Source organism: Miscanthus floridulus, chromosome 9 (assembly GCF_019320115.1).
Source record: "Miscanthus floridulus cultivar M001 chromosome 9, ASM1932011v1, whole genome shotgun sequence".
Taxonomy (NCBI): Eukaryota; Viridiplantae; Streptophyta; class Magnoliopsida; order Poales; family Poaceae; genus Miscanthus; species Miscanthus floridulus.
In genome coordinates, this window is record NC_089588.1 from 105,039,452 (window position 1) to 105,060,986 (window position 21,535).

General features: G+C 47.8%; 1 protein-coding gene, 1 long non-coding RNA gene, 1 other non-coding gene and 2 pseudogenes across 3 annotated transcripts; 2 read left to right on the forward strand and 3 right to left on the reverse strand.

The window, feature by feature from the left end:
• Positions 1–1,522: 1,522 nt before the first annotated feature.
• LOC136484204 (uncharacterized) lies at positions 1,523–3,177 on the reverse strand (annotated as a pseudogene).
• Positions 3,178–5,291: 2,114 nt separating this feature from the next.
• On the forward strand, positions 5,292–6,910 carry LOC136480486 (thioredoxin-like fold domain-containing protein MRL7 homolog, chloroplastic). Its single transcript, XM_066478015.1, has 4 exons — positions 5,292–5,995; positions 6,292–6,376; positions 6,460–6,571; positions 6,906–6,910. The coding sequence occupies exons 1-4, from the start codon at positions 5,292–5,294 to the stop codon at positions 6,908–6,910; spliced, it is 906 nt and encodes a 301-aa protein (XP_066334112.1).
• A 38-nt stretch (positions 6,911–6,948) lies between these two features.
• Positions 6,949–8,118, forward strand: LOC136482534 (uncharacterized). The gene is made up of 3 exons (XR_010765110.1): positions 6,949–7,038; positions 7,576–7,701; positions 7,827–8,118. It is a non-coding gene; the product is annotated as an uncharacterized lncRNA (long non-coding RNA).
• A 1,633-nt stretch (positions 8,119–9,751) lies between these two features.
• Positions 9,752–18,122, reverse strand: LOC136480487 (uncharacterized; annotated as a pseudogene).
• On the reverse strand, positions 14,076–14,214 carry LOC136484577 (small nucleolar RNA Z247). The gene has a single exon (XR_010766088.1). It is a non-coding gene; the product is annotated as a small nucleolar RNA Z247 (small nucleolar RNA).
• Positions 18,123–21,535: the final 3,413 nt, after the last annotated feature.

The following is a 21,535-nucleotide window of genomic DNA, read 5'->3' on the forward strand; positions in this document are numbered from 1 at the left end:
TGGTTAGTATTTTTCATCTCTTGGCCTTAGTTTCCTTCAGTTTAGCGAGAGCTCACATCTAAGAGAGAGATCCGCAGACAGAGAGATTGAGACCTCTGTCTGTGTTCCTGTTTTGTAAGTCCAGATCTTGTAAGACAGAGTTCTTGAGAAATAAAGCAAGTTGGTTCTTCTTCTTCCAGTTCCTCCTGTCTTGTGCTTTTGATGGATTTCTTGATCCGGTGGTTTTCACGATGTTTTGGTTGGATGAATTCATGCTAGGACCAATGAGGAACACCTTTGCAAAACAATTTGGGCAGATTCCTCATGAGCACTGAGATGCATTCTTTGGAGGAAAATTTGAGAAAACCCTTTTTTGTGGGTGTTTTTAGATCCGATTTGATTCAGAATTTTCTTGGTGACGATCTTTTGGGGGATAGCTTCTAAACACCCTTGGAAACCCTCTTCAAAGTTTGGAATAAACAAGAGTTCATTTGCATCAAAATCACCTTTTGGAGGGGATCGGGCTGCTGGGACAGTAGAACCGGCCAGGCCAGTTGTGCTGCGCGGTTTTCCCGCCACGGTGCATTTTCGCTCGTTTTGATCCATTTTTCGTCCGTTTGACTTCCCATCTTTTCTGCTAAGTTCTCTGAGGTGTCTTGAGTGTATCCGGTAACCAATTGGCCTGTGTACACTCCCGTGGGAAGTTTGGGTGCTTTGGGTACTTTGGGGCTTGATTTGGGACAGTGGCCAAAATCGGAAGAAAATTATATTAGGCTCCATTCACCCCCTCTGGTCGCCTTTCTCGGTCCTTCAGTATCCGACTTCTCCTTGTACCTCTCCTTAAATCTTGATAGGACTTGACAACAGACTCCTGGGTCAGTGCAGAACTAACCATCTTTGCTGCCATTAAGATTCATCAAGCAACATGTAGAAATGCATGGAAGGAAAGTAAAATATTCCATACATATATTAGGCAGATTATCCGTGTTCATCAGTTTAAAATCTCTTAAAGTGCAACAGTAGAGTGGAAATCAAAAGCTGGCATGGTTGAACATTTGAACTACTCAGCAGTCGACACCTTGCCATTAAGATTCATCAAGCAACACCTTGGCATGCTTGTTATCCTTGTGCTTGGTGTGGAAAACATATAATCGCCATGACCTTGGCCTCTCATTCTAGCATTCTCGTCCATCCTTCAGGGCCGCCAATGGTACGTCGACATGTACCTCTACCTCACTTTCTCCACAACCATGCAAATATAGAAAACAAGAGACATGTCCACTAGTCCACCACCACTTCACCTTTGGTTAGCATGAGCAAGAATGACACAAACAAAAAGACTTCACGAACATTGACAATGAAACAATCACTCAATATTGTAATTACAACGACACATCTCAGTCTTGTCATCTCATTATATCCCTATAAATAGCTAGTATATTCTTCAGAAAACCCCTATATAGTCTTATATTTACAAAACACACCAATGGTTCAACTATAGTTTGTTCATCAAGGTGCTGAAGTACAAGGAATTAAAAGTCCTTCAGCCATTGAACTTGCTGGACGACTTTATTGTCCTTAGCAAAGACCTGTGATCTTTCAAAGAAAACAACATGATTGGACAGTCATGGAAGCAGGAAGTTTTCAATAATAATGGTTGTGGCAATTGTCTTCCTTTCTGAATCCAGTCCACCGCTGAGCTCTGCAACTGGACAGGCGCGTGTCTAATCCACGAGCACATGAACTCATTGTTGGCACTGGCCCATCCCAGCACCTTCTTGCCCGGCAATCGTTTATGGTGTTTTCTACCTCGGTCTTCTTGAGCAGTTGTTCTCCATATGGTCTTTCCAACCTGAAGATATGCCTTGCCATGCTTGGACTTCCACATAATCTGATATGAGGTAGCTGCTACATCCCTGCGAAGGCAATCTACTGCCTTCGGTATCATAATGTCGCCTAGCTGTTCAAAGGAAATTTTTGCATGCATGCCACTTTGCACGACCACCCCGTTGATCATTTCTGTTGCTGAACCATCGACTGCAGGCGACAAATCTTCAGATGAGGCATGGGGCCAGAAATGCGCTCCAAGTTTCATATAAGGAAATTCTCTCTTAGGGCTTGTTTCGCTTTCACCAGTGACAACTGCCCTCTGCCTGTTGTTCCCAACAGACAGTGTGACATGGCCCAACAAATACACTTGGATAACTGGTTCCATGTATATATCACATGGTAATGATTCTGATGATGAGCGTGTAGCATCATAGCGCTGGGAATAGTAGTGATCTTGTTGCTGGCAACAAAGCGGGTTCGGTCGAAACCATTTAGAACAGACGGTGTGAATATTGTTCTGTTGTTCATCATAGCAGCTACAAACAGAACAAGAATCAGACACCCAGGACAAGTCTGCTTGTGTTGGTACCTGGGTGAGCTTTGTTTTCACAGTCTCGATTGTTGAGCTTAAGTGAGGTGTCAATAGGTTCAGGCATCTGACTGCAACACCAACTATGTCTATACTCTCAGAGAGCCGTAATTGGAGGGTAAGAAGGAAATTACTCTCTGGAGCATTAACATCTTCAAGTAAGAATATTAGGTTACCCTCGATCCCATGTTCTTGTGTACTAAAGGGCTGTAGAAGCAATGAGAGATGTTGACCCCTGCTAACAATGCAATACTTTGTTCCTTTGCCAGTGAGAAGATGGCATATGAAAGGGTCGAAAAACATGTATCTGCATGGTGTGCCACCAAGCTCTACGTACCTCAAGAATTCGCTCGCACCTTCAACAAACCGTTCAAATCGCCGGGTGGCAGTGGATCCTTTCAGCTCATCATCGTTACCGTGACTAAAGAATAAGGAAACAAACGACATGGTAGTATGAGCGATCCTCTTCGGAAAGGAGGAGCTCCTTAGCACTTGCTGTACTTCTTCCTCTTCTTGCAAGCGCTGCCTACACCTGCACAGAGTGTGGTCACACTCCTGTGAGGCGCGCTTGAGCTTGCTCCGCCAATGCAGCAGTGGCGCGCTGGTGACGTTCCACTTGTTGGAGGTCTCAAGGGCGGCCTCCAGCTTGATGTGTGCCATCTCCATCCTCTCAATGTGCTCTTTTGCATCTGACTTATGCTGACAACCATCCTTGATTCTTGAGAAGACTTGGTTAACAGCCTCCTGGCCACTGCAGAACTGACCATCTCTGCTGCCATTAAGATTGATCGAACAAACCTGCTGTAGAATCGGTTGTCCTGTATGCAGAGAAAGAAAGAAAAATATTCCATACATTTTTTAGCCAGATTGTCCCTGTTCATCAGTTTAAAATCTATGATCAATCTTGTAAAGTGCAAGTGTGGAGACGTAATCAAAACCAGGCGCTGTTGAACACTTGAACTAGCTGACAGTGTCACAGAAAGTCGTACCAGCACTATGGCACTTTTTTTTTAGGGTAAGCACTATGACACTTGACAGTCTAAAACCATGACAGCACACACAAAAGGTTGGGGAATCTTGCCTGCTCAGCCAAGCAGTTGTGAATTGTGATCATACATATAGAGAGGTAGTATATTTGTGAGAGGGACAGCACAGAAATTTGTCAAGTGTGATAGGGACGCAGGAGGACTTTTGTGTAGAGCGGTAGATGGCAAAATTAAACACTGAGGTCGACATAGAGTGCATATACCAGCTGTAGAAACATACTCAATGCATGTGTGTCTCAGATTATCCCTTTTCGTCTGTTTATATTTAAAATCTATGATCCATCTTGTAAACTGTAAGTGTAAAGAGGTTAGAACCTGGTGAAGTTGAACTATTAAGGGTCACAGCAAGTCGTACTGCAAGTTGATATGCAGATACAGAGTTACAGACACAAGGAGAAAAACTTTAAACATGCATAGAAAAACATATGGAATAACTATTAGTGACCTAATATCAGAGAGAGATTACAGGATATTTATATTGATTTGAATTGTCCATCACGACGAGCATCCTCTAGTAGAACACATTGCCCTGATGGCACATACTAGGTACCACCATCAAGTCCGTAAGGCGATGAACGTGCTGGAAGACCTCATTTTCCTTGCTAAAGATGCATGCCAATCTGGCAAAGACAAGGATGGGATTGGACAATCATGGACACAGGAAGTAGTTTTCGAGGTCAATGTTAGGGGCAATTGCTTTTCATTTTTGATCTGGTCCACGAATGAGGCCTGCATATGGGCAGGTGCGTGCATAATCCAAGAGTTCATGAACTCCATCTCACTTGTCCATTGGTGCTGTACCTTCTTGGAGTGACTTTGTTTCTGATTTTTTCCACCTCTGTCTTTCCTCCCTAATGGTATGGGCAGCCATGAGGTCTTCTCGGCCTGAAGGTATGCACTTCCATGCTTGGACTTCCACAGCATCTGATACGAGGTAGCTCGAACATTCCGGCGAAGGCAATCTTCTGCCGTTGGTAGCATGATCTCACATAGCTCCTCAAAGGAAATGTTTGCATACAAGCCACGTGGGGTTACCTCCCTGTTGATCATGTCTCTCGCTGAACCCCCAACTGCAGGCAACATATCTTCAGAAGAGGCATGTGGCCATAAGTGGCCCCCCAAGTTTTAGGAATGGAGATTCTCTCGTGGGGCATGTTTCGCCATTGACGACTGCACTCTGTCTCTTGTCACGAGCTAACAGTGCAACATGGCCCAACAAATGCACTTGGGTAACTTGTTCCAAGTATACATCACATGGCAATGATTCTAGTGAGGGGCTTGTCCTGCTAGCATCGTACAATACGTGAAAAACAGTTTGTAGCAACGGAATAAATTTTTTGTCGGGGCGGTTGGTGATGGAGCCGCCCCTACAGTGGCGTGCTCGGGAGCCACTAGACCAGCCGCCCCTACAAATGACACGGTAGGGGCGGCTAATAATACGAGCCGCCCCTACAAATGGGGTCGATTTGTAGGGGCGGCTCACTCACCAGCCGCCCCCGATGTTACGATTTGTAGGGGCGGCTCAATCACCGGCCGCCCCTACAAATCACTCGTACAACAAATATCTCCCAGTCCCCAGTCCTCCCGGTCCCGTTCTCCTCTGATCCTTTCCTCTCTCTCTCTCTCTCATCCCCGCCGTCGCCACCTCCGCCGTCTCTTCCTCCCCTACACCTACGCCGCCGCCGCACCTCCCCTCTTCCTCCTCTGCCGCCACCATCCCTCCCCATCCCCCAACCACGACGGCTCCATGGAGGCCGAGATCTAGGCATGGTGGCTCATGAGTCCAGCAGCCGCCAGATCCGGTAAGGGGGCTCCCACGAAGCCCGGTTGATTCAGAGAGGCCCTCCATGGCCTCACCTTCACTGGCGTCGCCAAGGAGACTAGGCGACCTCGGTGGCACGCCCCCAGATCTGGCGAGGCCGCCTCCTACAAAGCTGCTGCGTATCGGATCTAGAGATGGCAAGCTCATCTTCGCCTCATCCGCTCCTCCGCCGTCTTCTTCGTCTTCATGGCCTCCGAAGCCGACGTCAAACCCGGAACCACCGAAGCCCACACATGAGGCCCGCATCCGGAACCCGGATGACTCCACCGAGGCGGGGTTCCCCATGACCAAACCCCGGAAGCCGCGCCGTGGGTGCCGTGGCGAGGCGGCAGCCATGGAGGACTTCATCCGCGGCCGCCTCGAGCAGGTCTTCGCCTCCATCCGGGAGCGCAACCCCAACGTCCTCGAGGGCAAAGGCGACATCCTGAAGCCAAAAGCCGAGGAGGAGCAAGTACCAGACGAGGAGGGGGAGGGAGAGGGAGAACAGAAGCCTGTGGTGGAAGAGGAGGAGCCGAGCTGGGCGCTGGATGCCGATGTCGGGTGGGGGATCCGGGCGTCAGAGTACTTCGACAAGCACTCGATCAGAAATGTCACGGTGGACGGGGTGGAGATCGATTGGGAAGGGGAGGTCGACGAGGGGTGGGTCAAGGAAATCAATTGCTTGGAGTGGGAGAGCTTCGCATTCCACCCCAGCCCCTTAGGCGTCCTAGTCTTCGAGCGCTACAACAGGTAAAAATCATCCATCCCTGTCTAATTTGATTCGTAAACTGTTGGCATTATGCTTGGAGCAGGCTGTGTGTAGTTCAATCACCATTTAAGCTTTGCATTTGTAAATGCGGATGTCTGTAAAGTGCGAATCAAACGAGCCTAGAAAATTCAGTACTGTCCTGGTACTGGCAAATAAACGGCAAAACGGGTTTCACTTTCTGGAATTCCTTACGATGCTTGGGGTGAAATTTATTAGTTTATTTGCAGGAGGGTTTGATTGTTTAGTATTGAACCCTGCATGATGTTGTGGTTTGTAGGGCTGCTGACAATTGGAAGTTTCTTCAAGAATTGGAAAAGGCTGCTAAGGTATACTGGAATGCTAAAGATCGCTTACCTCCTCGGGTAAGTTTGAATAGCATCTTTTGATTATTTGGCCGGGTTACTCTGGTCTTTGTGCTTGTCCTAAGTTTTGATTTGTTTAACAGACAGTCAAAGTTGATATAAATATTGAGAGAGATTTGGCATATGCACTTCAAGTAAGAGAATGTCCGCAGTTATTGTTCCTTAGGGGAAACAAGATCTTATACAGAGAAAAAGGTATGTCAAACTAACACCCAAACCTATCCACCCCTTATATTTGTTAATAGTTCGAATTGTCCTTGTGAGAATTCAGTAAAATTTTACTGAGGGTTACCTTTCTTCTTACGGGAAATTAATTGGGAAACAAAATAGAGAAGTAGAGGTGAGACCTAGTTATCATTGTGACATTTGAGAAGAAGAGAGAACTCCAGTTAGAAGTTTGGAGAGAAAAGGAGATGTATGACTTGATCCTCTCCACACTGGAGCAAAGGATGCATTTCCAGCCCAATTTATGCGCCCATTGTGTCATGAATGGTTTATTGTTACCTTATCATTTTTTTGTTATGTCCAGTCTAGTCTATAGATTCTTCTTCACTGACTATTGTTTATCTATACACAGATTGGTTCAATTTGTGGATTCTTATGATCCACCTATCAAGGGGTTGCATGAAGATCTTAATTTTGTGAGCCCAAGAATTGGAGAGGTGGTACTCATGTCATTCTCCATTGCAGTAGTAATAACTAGGAATTAAGCTTCATATGCTATTTGAGTGTTCAACTCCTAAATGTGTTACATGCTAGGCTACTTCCTCCCATCATTCAGTACTATGATCATGAAATAGGCTGCAGAAAAAGCTTCTTAGGGTCAGTTTTGCATACTTGCATTAGCATTGAGTATATTTGGAGGGCCAATTATTTTTCTTACAATCTGTTGCTTGACTAGTTTTGTGATTTTTTTCCCATTTGTTTTACTTGTCGTTCTTATTGCCAAGCTTTTTTTTAAAGTGATTCTTACAAGCATCTTCTGTAGCAGAGATTGTCTACACATCTTTATTCACAGGGTGTATGATATTAAGATCAATGCTTTGTGCTATGAATTTATAAATTGAAATACAATATAGATCAGCAGTTAAACACTTTAGAAAAGCACATGCATTTTGTTAGTACCTTTACAGCATCTGACTTAGATTTTCTATCTAAATTGTTTTTTGGTGCTTTGACTGTAATGTTTTGTTCCTCAGGTCCTGGAAGCTGTTGGCCCAATTATCTTTCTTTCAACTGATACAAAGAAGTTAAGGAACGAAGGTTTCCTCAGTCCATTTCATCCACGTTATCCAGACATCCTAACAAATTCCGCCCACCCAATGGTTAGTACTTCAACTGTTAGAGATGATAAATCATGAGAGCATAAATGTCTGTTCATTATTCTGCCAATACCATGATAAATGTGTATTATAATTTAGAGATTTAACGTGATTCTGTTTCCTTCCAGAGGGCCCAAGACTTGGCTAATGTTACATCATACCGTGAGTGGGTTCTTCTAGGATATCTTGTTTGTCCTGATGAACTACTTAGGGTTACCAGTATAGATGTTGCCATGGTATGCCCTATGTCTTTTTTTGTTCGTTTCGTACTCTCTTTTCCTGAATAGTTAATAATTACAGTGTATATAATGGTTTCAATGAGCACTTTACACTTACATCCACCAACATAGTGGCACGTACATCTTGTTTTCTCACTCCATTTTATCATAAGAAGTCTTATGTTGGTATCTGGTAAGTCTCGGTTTGGTGCTATGGTGGCTTTTTAAAAGCATTTATTTATTTCTAATTTTAGATCGATTTGGTTGAAAGCATCTTTCATGAACTGCTAGATTTTGAGGGTATCTAATCTTATGCTGAATGTATCATTGTAGCTTACTCATTTTCTAGTAGGGCAGCTCAGTGTGAACTTAGTTCTCTTGTACAATCATAGTTATGGTTTGCTTGGATCTTCAGTCGCAAATTTTATTGAATGGCTGGATGCACTAGTGTTTCTTCTGAAGTCTGAACATTTGCGTTGGTGTTGATATTTCTAAACAAGGCTTGTTTTTATTCTTCAATCAGGGCTATAGTTCCTACTATCCAGGGCTATGAAGACGCAGGAGACTTCACTGTTAAAGAAAGGCTGAAAACTAGCATTCATATGAACCTGCTTTTTTATTCAATTGTGGGAGCCATTGGCCTTATAGGTCTCATACTACTCTTAATCATGCATAGAGCTTGGTATGTTCAATCTTTACTTGAGCAACATTTCACACTACAATCTGATATCTGAACATAACCTTGTAGTGTCACTTTAATATTGTTCACCATTATGCTTTTGTCATTTTCATGGTATTGATGCTGCCAAGCTAATGGTGAACTGTTTTACTGAAACATCTATATAAGTTTTGATAAAAAAGCAGTTCAAAAAATGTGACTTCTCTCTGTATTCTAAAACGCAATGGGTTTCAACACTCAATGTGCAGCTTGTCATTCATTATGTACATTGTCATTGTATTTTAAAAATATAATGAGCTCTGTCTGTTCTGATCTTATTTGGGGGAGCACGTGTTGGTAATTTGATTTTTTTTTGGCGAAAAATGCACTGTAGGGGCGGCTACAGTACCAGCCGCCCCTACAAATCGATTTTGTAGGGGCGGCTCGTGTTACTAGCCGCCCTTACAAATCGATTTGTAGGGGTGGCTGATAACACCCGCCGCCTTTACAAATCGATTTGTAGGGGCGGTTTAGGAACCGCCCCTACAAATGCATGATTTGTAGAGACCCTTGCGTAGGGGCGGCTGGGCAAACCGCCCCTACAAATGCACTGTAGCCACCCCTGGAAATGATATTTGACGTAGTGGTAGCTCTGATCGTAGTGACGATCATGTTGCTGACAACAAAGAGGGTTGTGTGGAAACCATTTATAATGCATGGTGTAAAGATTGTCCCAGTGTTCCTTACGGCCAATAATAGAAAAAGCAGCGTCTGGCTTCCAGCAAAAGTCCTGCGTTGGAAGCTGGGTGAGCTTTGTCTTCACAGTCTCAGCTGTGGACCTCAAGTGAGGTGTGAATAGCTGTAGGCATCTTACTACAACCCCAACTATGTTGGTACTCTCAGAAAGCCGTAAACCAAGGGAAAGAAAGAAATTATTGTCTGGCGCATCGCCATCTTCAAGTAAGAATATCAGCATACCCTCCATCCCATGCTCAGGTGGACTAAGTGGATGTAGAAGGAACGAGAGATGCTCACCCCCGTTTATAGAGCAATATTTTGTTCCTTTGCCAGAGAGAAGGTGCCTTATAATAGGGTCGAAGAACATGTATTGGCGTGGTGTGCAACCGAGCTCCACATATCTCAGAAACTCGCACGCACCATCTGCAAACCGCTCAAATCACTGGACAGTAGATCCTGTCAGCTCGTCATCGTCACCACGACTGAAGAATGACGAAACGAACGACCTGGTAGTGTGAGCAATTCGCTTGGGAAAGGCGGAGCTCATTACCGAGTGTTGCCTCTCCTCCTCTTCTTCTAAGCACTGCTTGCACCTGCGCAGGGTGTTGTCGCACTCCTGCGCGGCGCGCTTGAGCTCGCTCCACCACCGCAGCAATGGCGTGCTGGTGATGTTCCACTTGTTGGATGTGTCAAGGGCAGCCTCCAGCTTGATGTGAGCCATCTCCATCCTTTCCATGTGCTCCTTTCCATCTGACTTGTGCCCATACCTCTCCTTAAACACATATATGACTTGGTTTATCAAAATGGGTGAACGAGGTGCCTCCCTAGGCACTCGGCTCCGTGTTAAGTAGACCGGGAACAGCCCCCAGCGTGGCACACACAAAGGAGAATTTGTTACAACAGAATGATCTACAAGATCTCTATCCAATACATACTTGTCCTATAATCTAGGAACTACCTCATCCTATGTACCTGGAAGCACCTAGGCTTACACGTGAAGAATACACCGTTTAACACTCCCCCTCAATCTCAGCCACATACAAGGTTGAGATTGTCTTTGAATTTTCGTAGCTTCACTCGAGGAAGTGCTTTAGTGAATCCATCAGCAACTTGATCACCTGAGTTGATAAACCGGATGTCTAGTAATTTTGTGCAACCCTTTCTCTGACGAAATGAAAGTCAATCTCAATGTATTTAGTTTTAGCATGAAACACTGGGTTGGCAGAAAGATACTTTGCACCTAGGTTGTCACACCAAAGCCGAGCCATGGGAGGATGAGGTACCCCAAGTTCTGTCAGAAGCTTTTCAACCCATATCATCTCTACCGTTGCATTGGCAAGTGACTTATACTCAGCTTCTGTTCTAGAACGTGACACTGTGGGCTGTTTCCTTGCACTCCATGAGACTAAGTTGTCGCCAAGGAAAATGGCAAATCCACCAGTGGAGCGTCTGTCATCAACACACCCTGCCCAGTCGGCATCTGAAAAGGCACTGACCATCATTGATTTAGAAGGCCTAATCTTGAGTCCAAGATTCATAGTCCCACGAACATACCGCAGAATTCTTTTCATAGCACTCCAATGAGCTGTAGTAGGAGCATGTAGAAATTGACACACCTTGTTAACAGCGAAGGAAATGTCAGGCCGAGTGAGTGTCAAGTATTGCAAGGCACCAACTAAGCTTCTATAACGAGTGGAATCCTCTGTACCAAGACTATTTCCTTCAACAATACTTAGTTTTTCCGTGCTTGACAGGGGTGTATCAATGGACTTACACTTGTCCATTCCTGACCGAGAGAGGATATCTGCAGCATACCGTTCTTGCGTAAGCACTAGACTTCCTTGATGTCTTTTAACTTCTATGCCCAGAAAATAGTGTAGATCACCTAGATCTTTCAGAGCAAAATCCCTTTGTAGATCACCAAGGAGTGCATCAGTTGCGGCAGAGGAAGAGCTAGCCACTATAATATCATCAACATAAACCAAAACATAAATGCTATGCTTCCCTCGGTTATAATAAAATAAGGTGGTATCTGACTTAGATGGAACAAAACCCAAAGCTTCCAATTTTGCACACAACCGAGAATACTATGTCCTTGGAGCTTGTTTCAAACCATAGATAGCCTTGTCAAGCTTGCAAACATAGTTAGGTTGAGATTGATCGACATACCCCGGTGGCTGATCCATGTAGACCTCCTCATCCATGATCCCACGAAGAAGGGCATTTTGAACATCTAGTTTTCTATGTGACCACTCTTTGGACACGGCAATGGATAGAATGAGAGGAATAGTAGCTGCTTTAACAACAGGACTCAAGGTGTCCTCATAATCAATGCCATACCGCTGCTTATAACCCTTTGCCACCAAGCGAGCCTTGTAACGATCGATAGACCCATCAACTTTCCTTTTCACCTTATAGACCCATTTGCATCCGATTACATTCTTTCCTTTGGGACGTGGCACTGGTGCCACATTTTGTTGTGCAACAATGCCTGATGTTCAGCATCCATTGGCAAGACCCATTTACGATTTGTGAAAGCTTCATCAACGGTCAAGGGTTCCTCTAGAAAACTGGTTGACACCATGCACCACCTCACGGTCCCATCTGTATACTGCTTAGGCTTGGTGATCCCTCTTTGCGCGCGTGCTGTAGGTCCAGGAGCTGGAACTGCTTAGGCATCAGTTGAATGCACAGGCATACCGTCCGCACCGGATCCGTCTCCAGCCACGCCTGATCCGGGCGAATCATCCTCCGATGTACCCTCCAACACACCCAGCTACCCCCCATCGACCGGATCGGGGTGCGCAGCCACACCGTTGTCGCTAGCGAAGGGAATGGAGGTGTCCGGTATAGATCCCTATGGGGATTCGCTGCCAGCACCGTTAGCAGCCACAGGCAGATCATCCTCGACTCCCGTGCTGCTCCTGCTGGGCACACACATGAAATATGGACCATTTGCACCCGTTTGAGCACCATTTTGCAACGGATTTTCACCAGTAAACGGCAAATTTTCAGCTGCATCCAATACACCACCAGAAGAGCTATGTGTAGCATCATTAGATCTAGGAGATATCAAATGCTTATCATGTAACAATGCATCCCCAAAAGAAGAAGATGGATTAAGCAGGGTTTTCGGAAGAAGCGTGAGCTCGGCGCGAAGCCTGGCTCTAGCGTTTGGATGAAGGGATGAAAAGGGGTAGACATGTTCATCAAAGACGACGTCTCTGGAGATATAGACTCGCCCCTCAGCAGGATCTAAGCACTTGAACCCCTTATGTAAATTGCTGTAGCCAAGAAACACGCACTGCTTGGAACGAAACTGAAGTTTCCGTGAGTTGTAGGGACGCAAGTTTGGCCAACATGCACAACCGAATGTTCTAAGGAAAGTATAATCGGGCTCATGACCATATAGATGGGAAAGGGGAGTTGCTTGGTTTATGACTTTAGAGGGCAAGCGATTAATAAGAAAAATCGCGGTAAGGAAAGCCTCGTCCCAAAATTTCAGAGGCATGGGCAAGAAGAGTGAGACCCATTTCTACTATGTGGCGATGTTTACGCTCAGCTGAGTCATTTTGTTGATGAGCATGTGGACAGGAAACCTGATGGGTTATGCCTACCCGCTTGAAAAAGGAGTTCAACGCCTGATACTCCCCTCCCCAATCCGTCTGCATAGTGCGAATTCTGCGATTAAATTGACGTTCAACAAGGTTTTGGAAATCACGAAAACACTGAAAAATTCAGATTTGTGTTTTAGGAGATAGATCTAGGTGAACTTAGAGTAATCATCAATAAGACTCACATAATAATAGAAACGGCCAATAGAGGCTGGAGCAGGACCCCAAACATTTGAAAACACAAGATCCAAGGGACTAGTAGACATGCTAGTTGACCTTGGATAGGGCTATTGGTGGCTTTTGCCCTGTTGACACACATCACAAATGTGTTTATTGTTCACATCTCTAAGAAAAGAAAGTTTGTGGCGGCTAGGAATCTACTGAAATACAGGAGCAGCAGCATGCCCTAGCCTATGATGCCACAGCGACACTGTTGGCTTGACAATGCCAAGAGCTTCTTTATTCCCTGATGACCTAAGCGACGATTGCTTGATGGGGTAGAGACCTCCTTCAGATCTGCCTCTGAGGAGGGTTTTCTTCGTCACCTGCTCCTTGATAGAAAAGTGGTCGGGGTGAAATTCAAGGAACACATTATTATCACGGGTAAGTCGATTTACAGAACAAGACTTTTGCTAGCATGAGGAACATGTAGGTTATTTCTAAGATGAATCTTATTGGAAGGGGAATGCAAAGTACTATGACCAACATGTGAAATCTCCATACCTGTTCCATTTGCAGCGTGCACATGGTCACCACCGTGATACTTGTCACTCACGGTGAGTTTCTCAAACTCACTGGTAATTTGATCCATAGCACTGGAATCCATGTACCAGTTTGTATCTACTCCATATGAAGTCATGGTGGTGGACGCAGATTTCTGTGGAGGACCAGTAAATGAGGTATCAAACCTTTTGAAGCATCGGACAACCGTGTGGCCCTCCTTTCCACATAGCTGACAGTAGACGCCGAACAGGAACGCTCCTCCTTGGGAGCAGCCGGCACCGCGACCACCACTGGGGCCGCGGCCGAAGCCACCGCGACCACCACCACCGCGACCACCGCTGCGAGATGAATTGTTGTTGTTGCGGCCTCCTTTTGCCGCCATGTTTGCTGATGATTGATGACCGCCGCCACGCATCTCCATCCTCTGCTCAAAGCTCACTAGCTGGGTATAGAGTTCCCCAACTGAGATTGGTTCGACGCGTGAAGTCACCGCCGACACCACCGGATCAAAGTCGACATCAAGCCCTGTGAGGATGTAGGATACTATCTCTTCGTCCTCCAGTTTGTGCCCGGCTGAAGCCATGTCATCGGCCAGGCTCTTCATCTTCTGGAAGTACTCACTGATCGAGGACGTCCCCTTGGACGCCGTTGCCAGTGCCATCAGCGTGCTGATGATGCGAGCACGCGATTGCGACGCAAACATCTCTTCGATGGCCGCCCACGCCTCCTTCGTAGATGCCACCGTGGTAGGGATCAGTCCAAGGATCTCCCTGGACAGCAAGGACAGAAGAAAGCTTAGGACCGACTGCTCCTTTGCAATCCATGATTCATAATCAGGGTTTGGCTTAGGCTCCTCCTTCTTGTCTTCTCCTTTCACCGATTCCAGGAATGGAGCCGGCGGCTTGGCGGTAGGGTTGATGTAGGACGCGACTTGCGCACCCTTGAGTGCCGAGAGAACTTGCATCTTCCACAGGGGTTAATTGTTGCGGGCTAGTTTCTCGGTCATGGATTAACTGAAGGATGGCGCAGCAGGCACAGCGGAGGAGGAAGCAAGATGAGGGAACGCCATGGGAAGTCTCTGTTTGGAGTAGGGCTTTGATACCATATCAAAATGGGTGAACGAGGTGCCTCCCTAGGCACTCGGCTCCGTGTTAAGTTGGCCCGGAACAGCCCCCGGCGTGGCACATACAAAGGAGAATTTGTTACAACACAATGATCTACAAGATCTCTATCCAATACATACTTGTCCTACAATCTAGGAACTACCTCATCCTATGTACCTGGACGCACATAGGCTTACACGTGAAGAATACACCGTTTAACATGGTTAACTGCCTCCTGGGCCACTGCAGAACTTACCATCTCTGCTGCCATCAAGCAACCTGTATAACTGATTGTCCCGCAAGCTCAATCGGAAAGAAAGCAAATTACTCAATATATATATATATATATATATATAAGAGTCAGAATGTCCATGTTCGTCAGTTTTGCTAGTGCGGAAGAAATCAGAACCTGGTGAAGTTGAACTAGTGGTACGGTGACTAGCTTCGTAATGTAACAATATGTAGTCGTATTTATTTGAGAAAAAAAAGGTTGGAGGGCTGTGGGTTGTGACCAACACCAACAAGAGTTTGTGAATCTATCCTGCCCAGCCGGCCAGTTGTATAAGCATATATATGGAGGGGTCCATTATTTGAGCTAGGGCGACATCGTGGAAATTTATCAACAGGGAGAAAGGAAGACTTTTGAAGACTTTGAGTGTGAGCATGCATACATATGCAGACTTTAAAGACTTTGAAGATTTCCAGTTGTATGAGCATATATATGCACACTGGAAGACTTTGAAGACATCGAGAGGTCCATTTTTTCCAGTTGCCAGAATTAATTGATAGACACCCCATAGGAGCGCATCAGGCATGGGCCAGAATTATTCAAGGCATAGGACCAACCAGAGTCAAGTCGACGGTTGACTAAACGTAGAAATCTTGGCTGGAAAGCTTGGAGGCAAAAAAGCAGAACCCGAAGCTGACGGCAAGCCCGCAGATGTGTACCAGTACGCAGCCGTTGGCGTCAGAAACAGGAGAACAGTCGCCGGCGTCAAAAAATGGCGTGAGTTCTAGGGAATCGCTGTTGGGCGCAGCTGTCGGTGTCAGAAAGAGGAGCGCGGGCAGGTCACCGGCGTCGGGGAGGGCCGGCTGCGAAGGCAGAGCGCAAGGATGGGGGCATGCGGAAGTCGGAGTGTCGGACTCGGACCTCGGACGCAAGAATATATGGCCGGCGCGAGGATGTGCGGTCGCGGGAGAGAGAAATAAAAAAGGAAGAGAAAAAACAAAACAAATAGAAGAAAAAGAAAATGCCACTAATATGATTCCTGTCATGAAAAGAGACTTTTTTTCAGGCTTTTCTTGGCGCAAAATCATTAAAGACAGTATCGAGATTAGTAGTGTCCATGACATTTCTCAATTCAGAAAAAAAAGTCTCCACGTATGGCTTCCTCTATTTCTCTATAAAAAGAAATATGACTGTAACACCCTGAATTTTAGCCATAATTTAAAAAAAATCACTAAAAATCTGAACTTTTTAAAACTTTCCCTAAAACAGATAATCATAACTCAAATGGAAATTATTTTAACCTACCTAGGAATTATTTTAACATAAATAAATCCACCTAGAATAAAAACTACCTGTGTGTCAAATGCTTGAGTGCTTGCTGCTTGCTTGACTTGCTTGAACATATGGTGGTACAGTTTTCCAAAAAGGTTACACTCAAATTGGAATACAAAATCAAATCAAAAACCTCATTACAAAAATTCTTGGAAAAAAGAAAAAGGAAAATAGGAATAGGAAAAGAGCATTGGGTTCATTCTCCTTCCCTCGGCCCACAGATGCTCGCCTCCACCCCCTCTCCCTTCCCTGCACTGGGCTGGCAGTGGTGCCAGTCTGGCCCGCGAGCGCGCCTGCTCCCTTCTCTCTTCTCCCTCACTCCGCGATGGGCCGGCCCAGCCAAGCTTAACACCCGTTGCTTCTCTCCCTCTCCTCTCCTCCCCTTCCACTGACGTGTGGGGCCCGATGTCAGGGCCATCGTCTACCTCCAGCCAGTGATGCGAATATCGCGTCGCCGTGGCTGCCTCGGGCACACCGCCCCGCTCCGCCCTGGCATCGGGCGGATAAGATCAAGGATCGCCTCCAGAACCTTCCTGGCCCCACTGCGCCTGCTGTCTTCTTTTCTTTCTCCCTCTACACCGCCATGGCCACACGGCAGCTCAACCTCCATCGACCGTTGCCGCCATGGATAAGGATGAGGCCTTCTGACACGCACGGGGATAAGGCCGCACTGTGGCGAACCACCATAGCAATTCGAGCACGCCGGCGGTGGAAATATCCCAACGGTCAGGAGATATTTCTCGCCACCGGCACCGCCATGTCCGGCCTATAAATAGGCTCGGCCAGGGGCGCTACGGCCTCACCACCACCACCACTAGCTCCGCCGTGAGCTAGAACACTTCATCTCCCCCTCCATTCCTCCTCTCCTCCTCTCTGTAGAGTGCTAGTGTACTTTCCCCCAAATCGGGCGCCGCTGTTGGCATCGGAGCCGCCTTCCCCTTTCTTCTTCTCTACTGTGTCTCGGGCCGATTAGGGAAGCAGGTGTGCCCCTTACTCCCTCCTCTACCTTTTCCTCTGTTCCTTTTCCCCTATTTTTGTCTATATTGCGCTGCTACCGAGCCGCCACGGTGGCTGGCTAGCGCCAACGAGGCTCGGCTAGGCTCTACACCACCTCTATCACATTCACTACACACCCGTGCTCATGTACATGTATTAAAGTAGCTAGGATGGGCTCCTACGCCGCTGTTCACTACAAGGCACCATTGTCGAAGCTCTAGCTAGCCGCCACGGTCACCTCGAGCATCCACCGCCACCGGCAACCCTGTCCAGGGCTACGGCTTGGCCTCCCAACCACCGTCCACCCCTTTGTGTCTCACCTCAAGGCCCAAAGTCGTTGCCATAACGAGCTCCAGCGATCTCGCGCCTCCACCCTTTGTTCTCCCGACACGCCGGCCGCCGCCGGCTGGCTGCCGTCTCCCTCTCCCTCTCCCCCTCCTCCTCTCTCTGTCAAGTGGGCCCAAGGCCATAACACCATCGCCCTTAGTGTTAGTCAAAGGGGCCACGCTGGCCCACACATCAGCAGCTCCCATCGCCGACACCCTGGCCCCACCTGTCACACACACCACACACAGCGCACAGCATAGGAAATTGCTAGGTACCCCCCGGTTAGTGTACACAAATGATTAAAAACCCAATTTCCTAGCTTACAAAAATTCCCAGAAAATTTATAAATAAACTAGATGCACCCAGGAATCTACCTATATAATTTTCACCTATTTTCCATAGACCAAAATATACCCATAAACTCTATTAAGTTCTCAAACTAAAATTAAACTTCTAAAAATCATAACTCTCTAACCCTATCTCCATTTCTCGTGAAACCACTTTTAAAAATCTTCTAAAAAAACTCTATCTATTCCACCTAGTACCACCATATATTTCTATTCTTGTTTTTGATGTTTGTTTTGTGGTTCGCGGTAGTCTTATTATTAGCATCAACCAACAGAGGAGAATGAGTACCAAGAGAGTGAAGACTGGGACTATATAGAAGATCCAGAAGGAGACAACAATGAAGGAAAGTCCTAGCTCCCCCTTCCACCACCACCAACTTGCTAACCTCCACCACAAACCCTCCACTCTCCATCTCCAATAATTAATTAATAAACCCAACTTATATTATTTATCCTTCCATTATAAATACATGGACTATGATGATTCATGAGCTTGATTAATAGAATGTGAACATTGGTACTTTATGAGCTATATAATATGGATGAACCTAAATGTGAACTATAACTTGGTAAACCTAAAACTTAATCTGACTTGGGGCAGTGAGGGGTAACTTATGTGGTATAAGTTACTTAATAGGATCGCCTAGTGAGAGTTCCGGTTGGGAGATATTCGCCTCGGTGACATAACGACTGGTTCATAGGCTATCTCGCCTAGTGACGAGATCCTAACATACAGATATGTTAAACCTCGAGGCCAATGGTTCCCGAACAAAGAAGACCCCCCGACCGACCTATCAGGATTGCCGAGGGGCTCAGGGGCTATGCCCATCGGGCACCCTCGCGCGCACCCTCTGGCAAAGAGACCCGGTTCAGCCTGACTCGACCGCAGCTTCCGCCTGAGGCTCGGGGGCTTCCCCGATCTCTAGGCTCCCGATCTACGGCATCTCCTGTCCTGGCCCTTGGCTCCTGCTTGGCTAACGATGCCAGCCAAGGCCCAGGCACAAGAATACAAGCCCTAGGCTACCGATGCCTGAGGGTTCCCTGGCGACGCTCCCAAGGTGTGCCCTGTCAACTGCTCCTCCGACAGGGTCACATCCGGGGCATGACACAAGAAGACAAAGCTTCCCACGGCCTCCGGCGGCTCCAGCGCTTCCGGGCCAGCACGTCAGCCCCTGGAGCCGACCTCCTTTGCCACCAAGAAGACTCCAGAAAGTCTCACCCTAGGAGGCCAGTCCAAGCTAACACCGCCTCACACGCAGAGTGTCAGAACAAAGCAGTCGGATGATACCCATGCTTCTTCGGCTCGAAGACACCTCGATAGTCCATGGCGCACCACTACAAGACCTTCCGAGACTCCGACGCATGTTGACCATAGACTAGAATCCTCAAACCGCATTGTACTCGACCTATCTTGTTATATAAGGTATAAGGTCAGACCTAGAGGGGGGGGGGGGGGAGGATCCCAATTCGATCTCCATTCCATTCCATCCGCCTCTGCTCTGCATCTAGAACAAGGCAACACGGAGAAGGGCACCGAGAGCCTCTCCTCCACTCCATCCCACCATCTCCTTCCTCTCCAACGAGGGGAGACTCCATCGGTGGCCAGGCAACCTTAGGATTAGCACCGAGCTAACCCCCTACCAAACTCTTCTTCCTTTACACTCTGTTGTAACCCCCCAGATTTTAGGTGCTCTTGTGTATAAGGATCATCAGCTGTTGGACGTAGGGACCGAATTGGCCTGAACCAGGATAAACCGTTGTGTCTTCTTTGCGTGATTTTTGTGTTCTTGAGTCCACCTGAGCCACCGGAGACCCTGTACTCTGACACCAACTCAAACAACATGCTTGCTGTGGTTTCCACCTCATGACAGCTAGCACGCCAGGTAGGGGGTAGCGTCAAGTGCGATTCTGGCTCTAGTGGCCGAAGCCACCTGCCTCGTCGTCGGAGCGAGCAGCACTGCCCCAAACGGCAGTGTTTGCTTCCCCGGCGAGTTCTTCGTCGCGGCCGGTGCCTCAACTTTGGGAGCCTGGCCTACATCGCTGACTGCTACGGTGATCTAGTCTGCTCCACGGGCTACGCCGATGGGCAACGAGCCCGCGGTGTTGTCCCCTCCGCTAGGACTCTTGGGACCAGTTCTCGAGGTTCTGTCCTGCCAGATCCGGCGCGGTTTGGGCCCGAACACCACCATGTCGAACCACCGTCAGATGTTCTACATGCTAGCCAATGTCCACCACCCGATCACCACCAATGAGGTGCTCCCGCCACCTGATCGCTTCTGGTATTACCTCCCGGACCTGCCTTTTGGGATACAGAACATAGCAGCATCCTTGTAGCTGGAGCTGGAGCACCTCATTAGTCGCCAGGCGCTATGGAGCATCATCCTCTCTAGTGCAGCAGGGACTGACGTCCCCTCGCTCTGTGCCTTCCTTGAGGTCCTCTCGGGAATGGACTAGAGTACAACTTCGACGACATCGACTACTGCGCCCCGTCGTGCATGTGCTACCACATCGACGGTGAGGCTTAGCTTGAGGAAGCACCTAGGCTCACGCCGTCGGACCAGAGTCCCCGCATTCGCGTGGCCTACCTTCAGGAGAAGGCAGACCGCTTGCGCCCTTGGTAGGTGGACTTGGAGGCCGCCGAGACAGAGCTCGAGCATCAAAGGTAGGACTTTGCACGGTAGCAAACCGAGCACCCTCTCGGCGATGACGACGACGCCCGCACGGGGGCTCCTAGTGGCTTTTCTTCCCCCACGTGGCGTACAACATGGCGGCCACGCCGCTCTCTTTCGGCCATCCTAGACGGTGGCCACCACCAATGGGGAGCGATGGAAACACCTCTGGCAACAGCTTCGACCGGCCACAAGCCCAGGGTGCCATGCCTCGGTAGGAGCGAAGGCACGACCTTTCTCCTCGGTGTCCCCCCGCGCGGCATCGGATCGGTGACGACCGCGACATCTGTTACACCATCGAGGCTAGGCGCCATGCTCAGGTGCAGTCCCGTACCCCTGAGCGATGGGGCGGGGTCCTTGCCCTAGATCACTTTGGCCCCCTGGCTTTCAGGGCAGCGATCCGGGCGGCCCCCTACCCCAGGCATTTTTGGCCATCGACGCACATCTCCATGTACGACGGTGAGACAAACCCAGACCATTGGCTGGAGGGCTACCGCCTCGCCATGAAGGCTGGGGGGTTAGATGATGACTTCATCATCCAGTACCTTTACTTGCTTCTATCAAGCTCAACCAGAGCTTGGCTCGAGCAACTCAAGCCTGGCAGCATCCGATGCTGGGGCAATCTTCGTGCAGCCTTCATCGGCCACTTCCAGGGCACCAACACCTGTCCGGGGAACTCCTGGGATCTCCAGAACTGCAAGCAGAGGGCCGATGAGAACCTCCGGGAGTACATTCATAGCTTCTCCAAGAAGCGTAATGAGCTCCCAAACATCACTGACGCCAACATGATCAATGCCTTCATCTGCGGCATGACTTGCGAGGCGCTTGTCCACGCGCTCGGCGACGAGACCCCACGCATGACTCGAGAGCTCCTAGATGTCTC

Excerpts from the sequence above, each read along its gene's own strand:
- LOC136480486 (XM_066478015.1), top strand. The coding sequence starts at position 5,292 with ATGGCCTCACCTTCACTGGCGTCGCCAAGGAGACTAGGCGACCTCGGT. Across the intron at positions 5,996-6,291 it reads GTCTTCGAGCGCTACAACAG|GGCTGCTGACAATTGGAAGT; the intron begins GTAAAAATCATC and ends TGTGGTTTGTAG. Across the intron at positions 6,377-6,459 it reads AAGATCGCTTACCTCCTCGG|ACAGTCAAAGTTGATATAAA; the intron begins GTAAGTTTGAAT and ends TTTGTTTAACAG.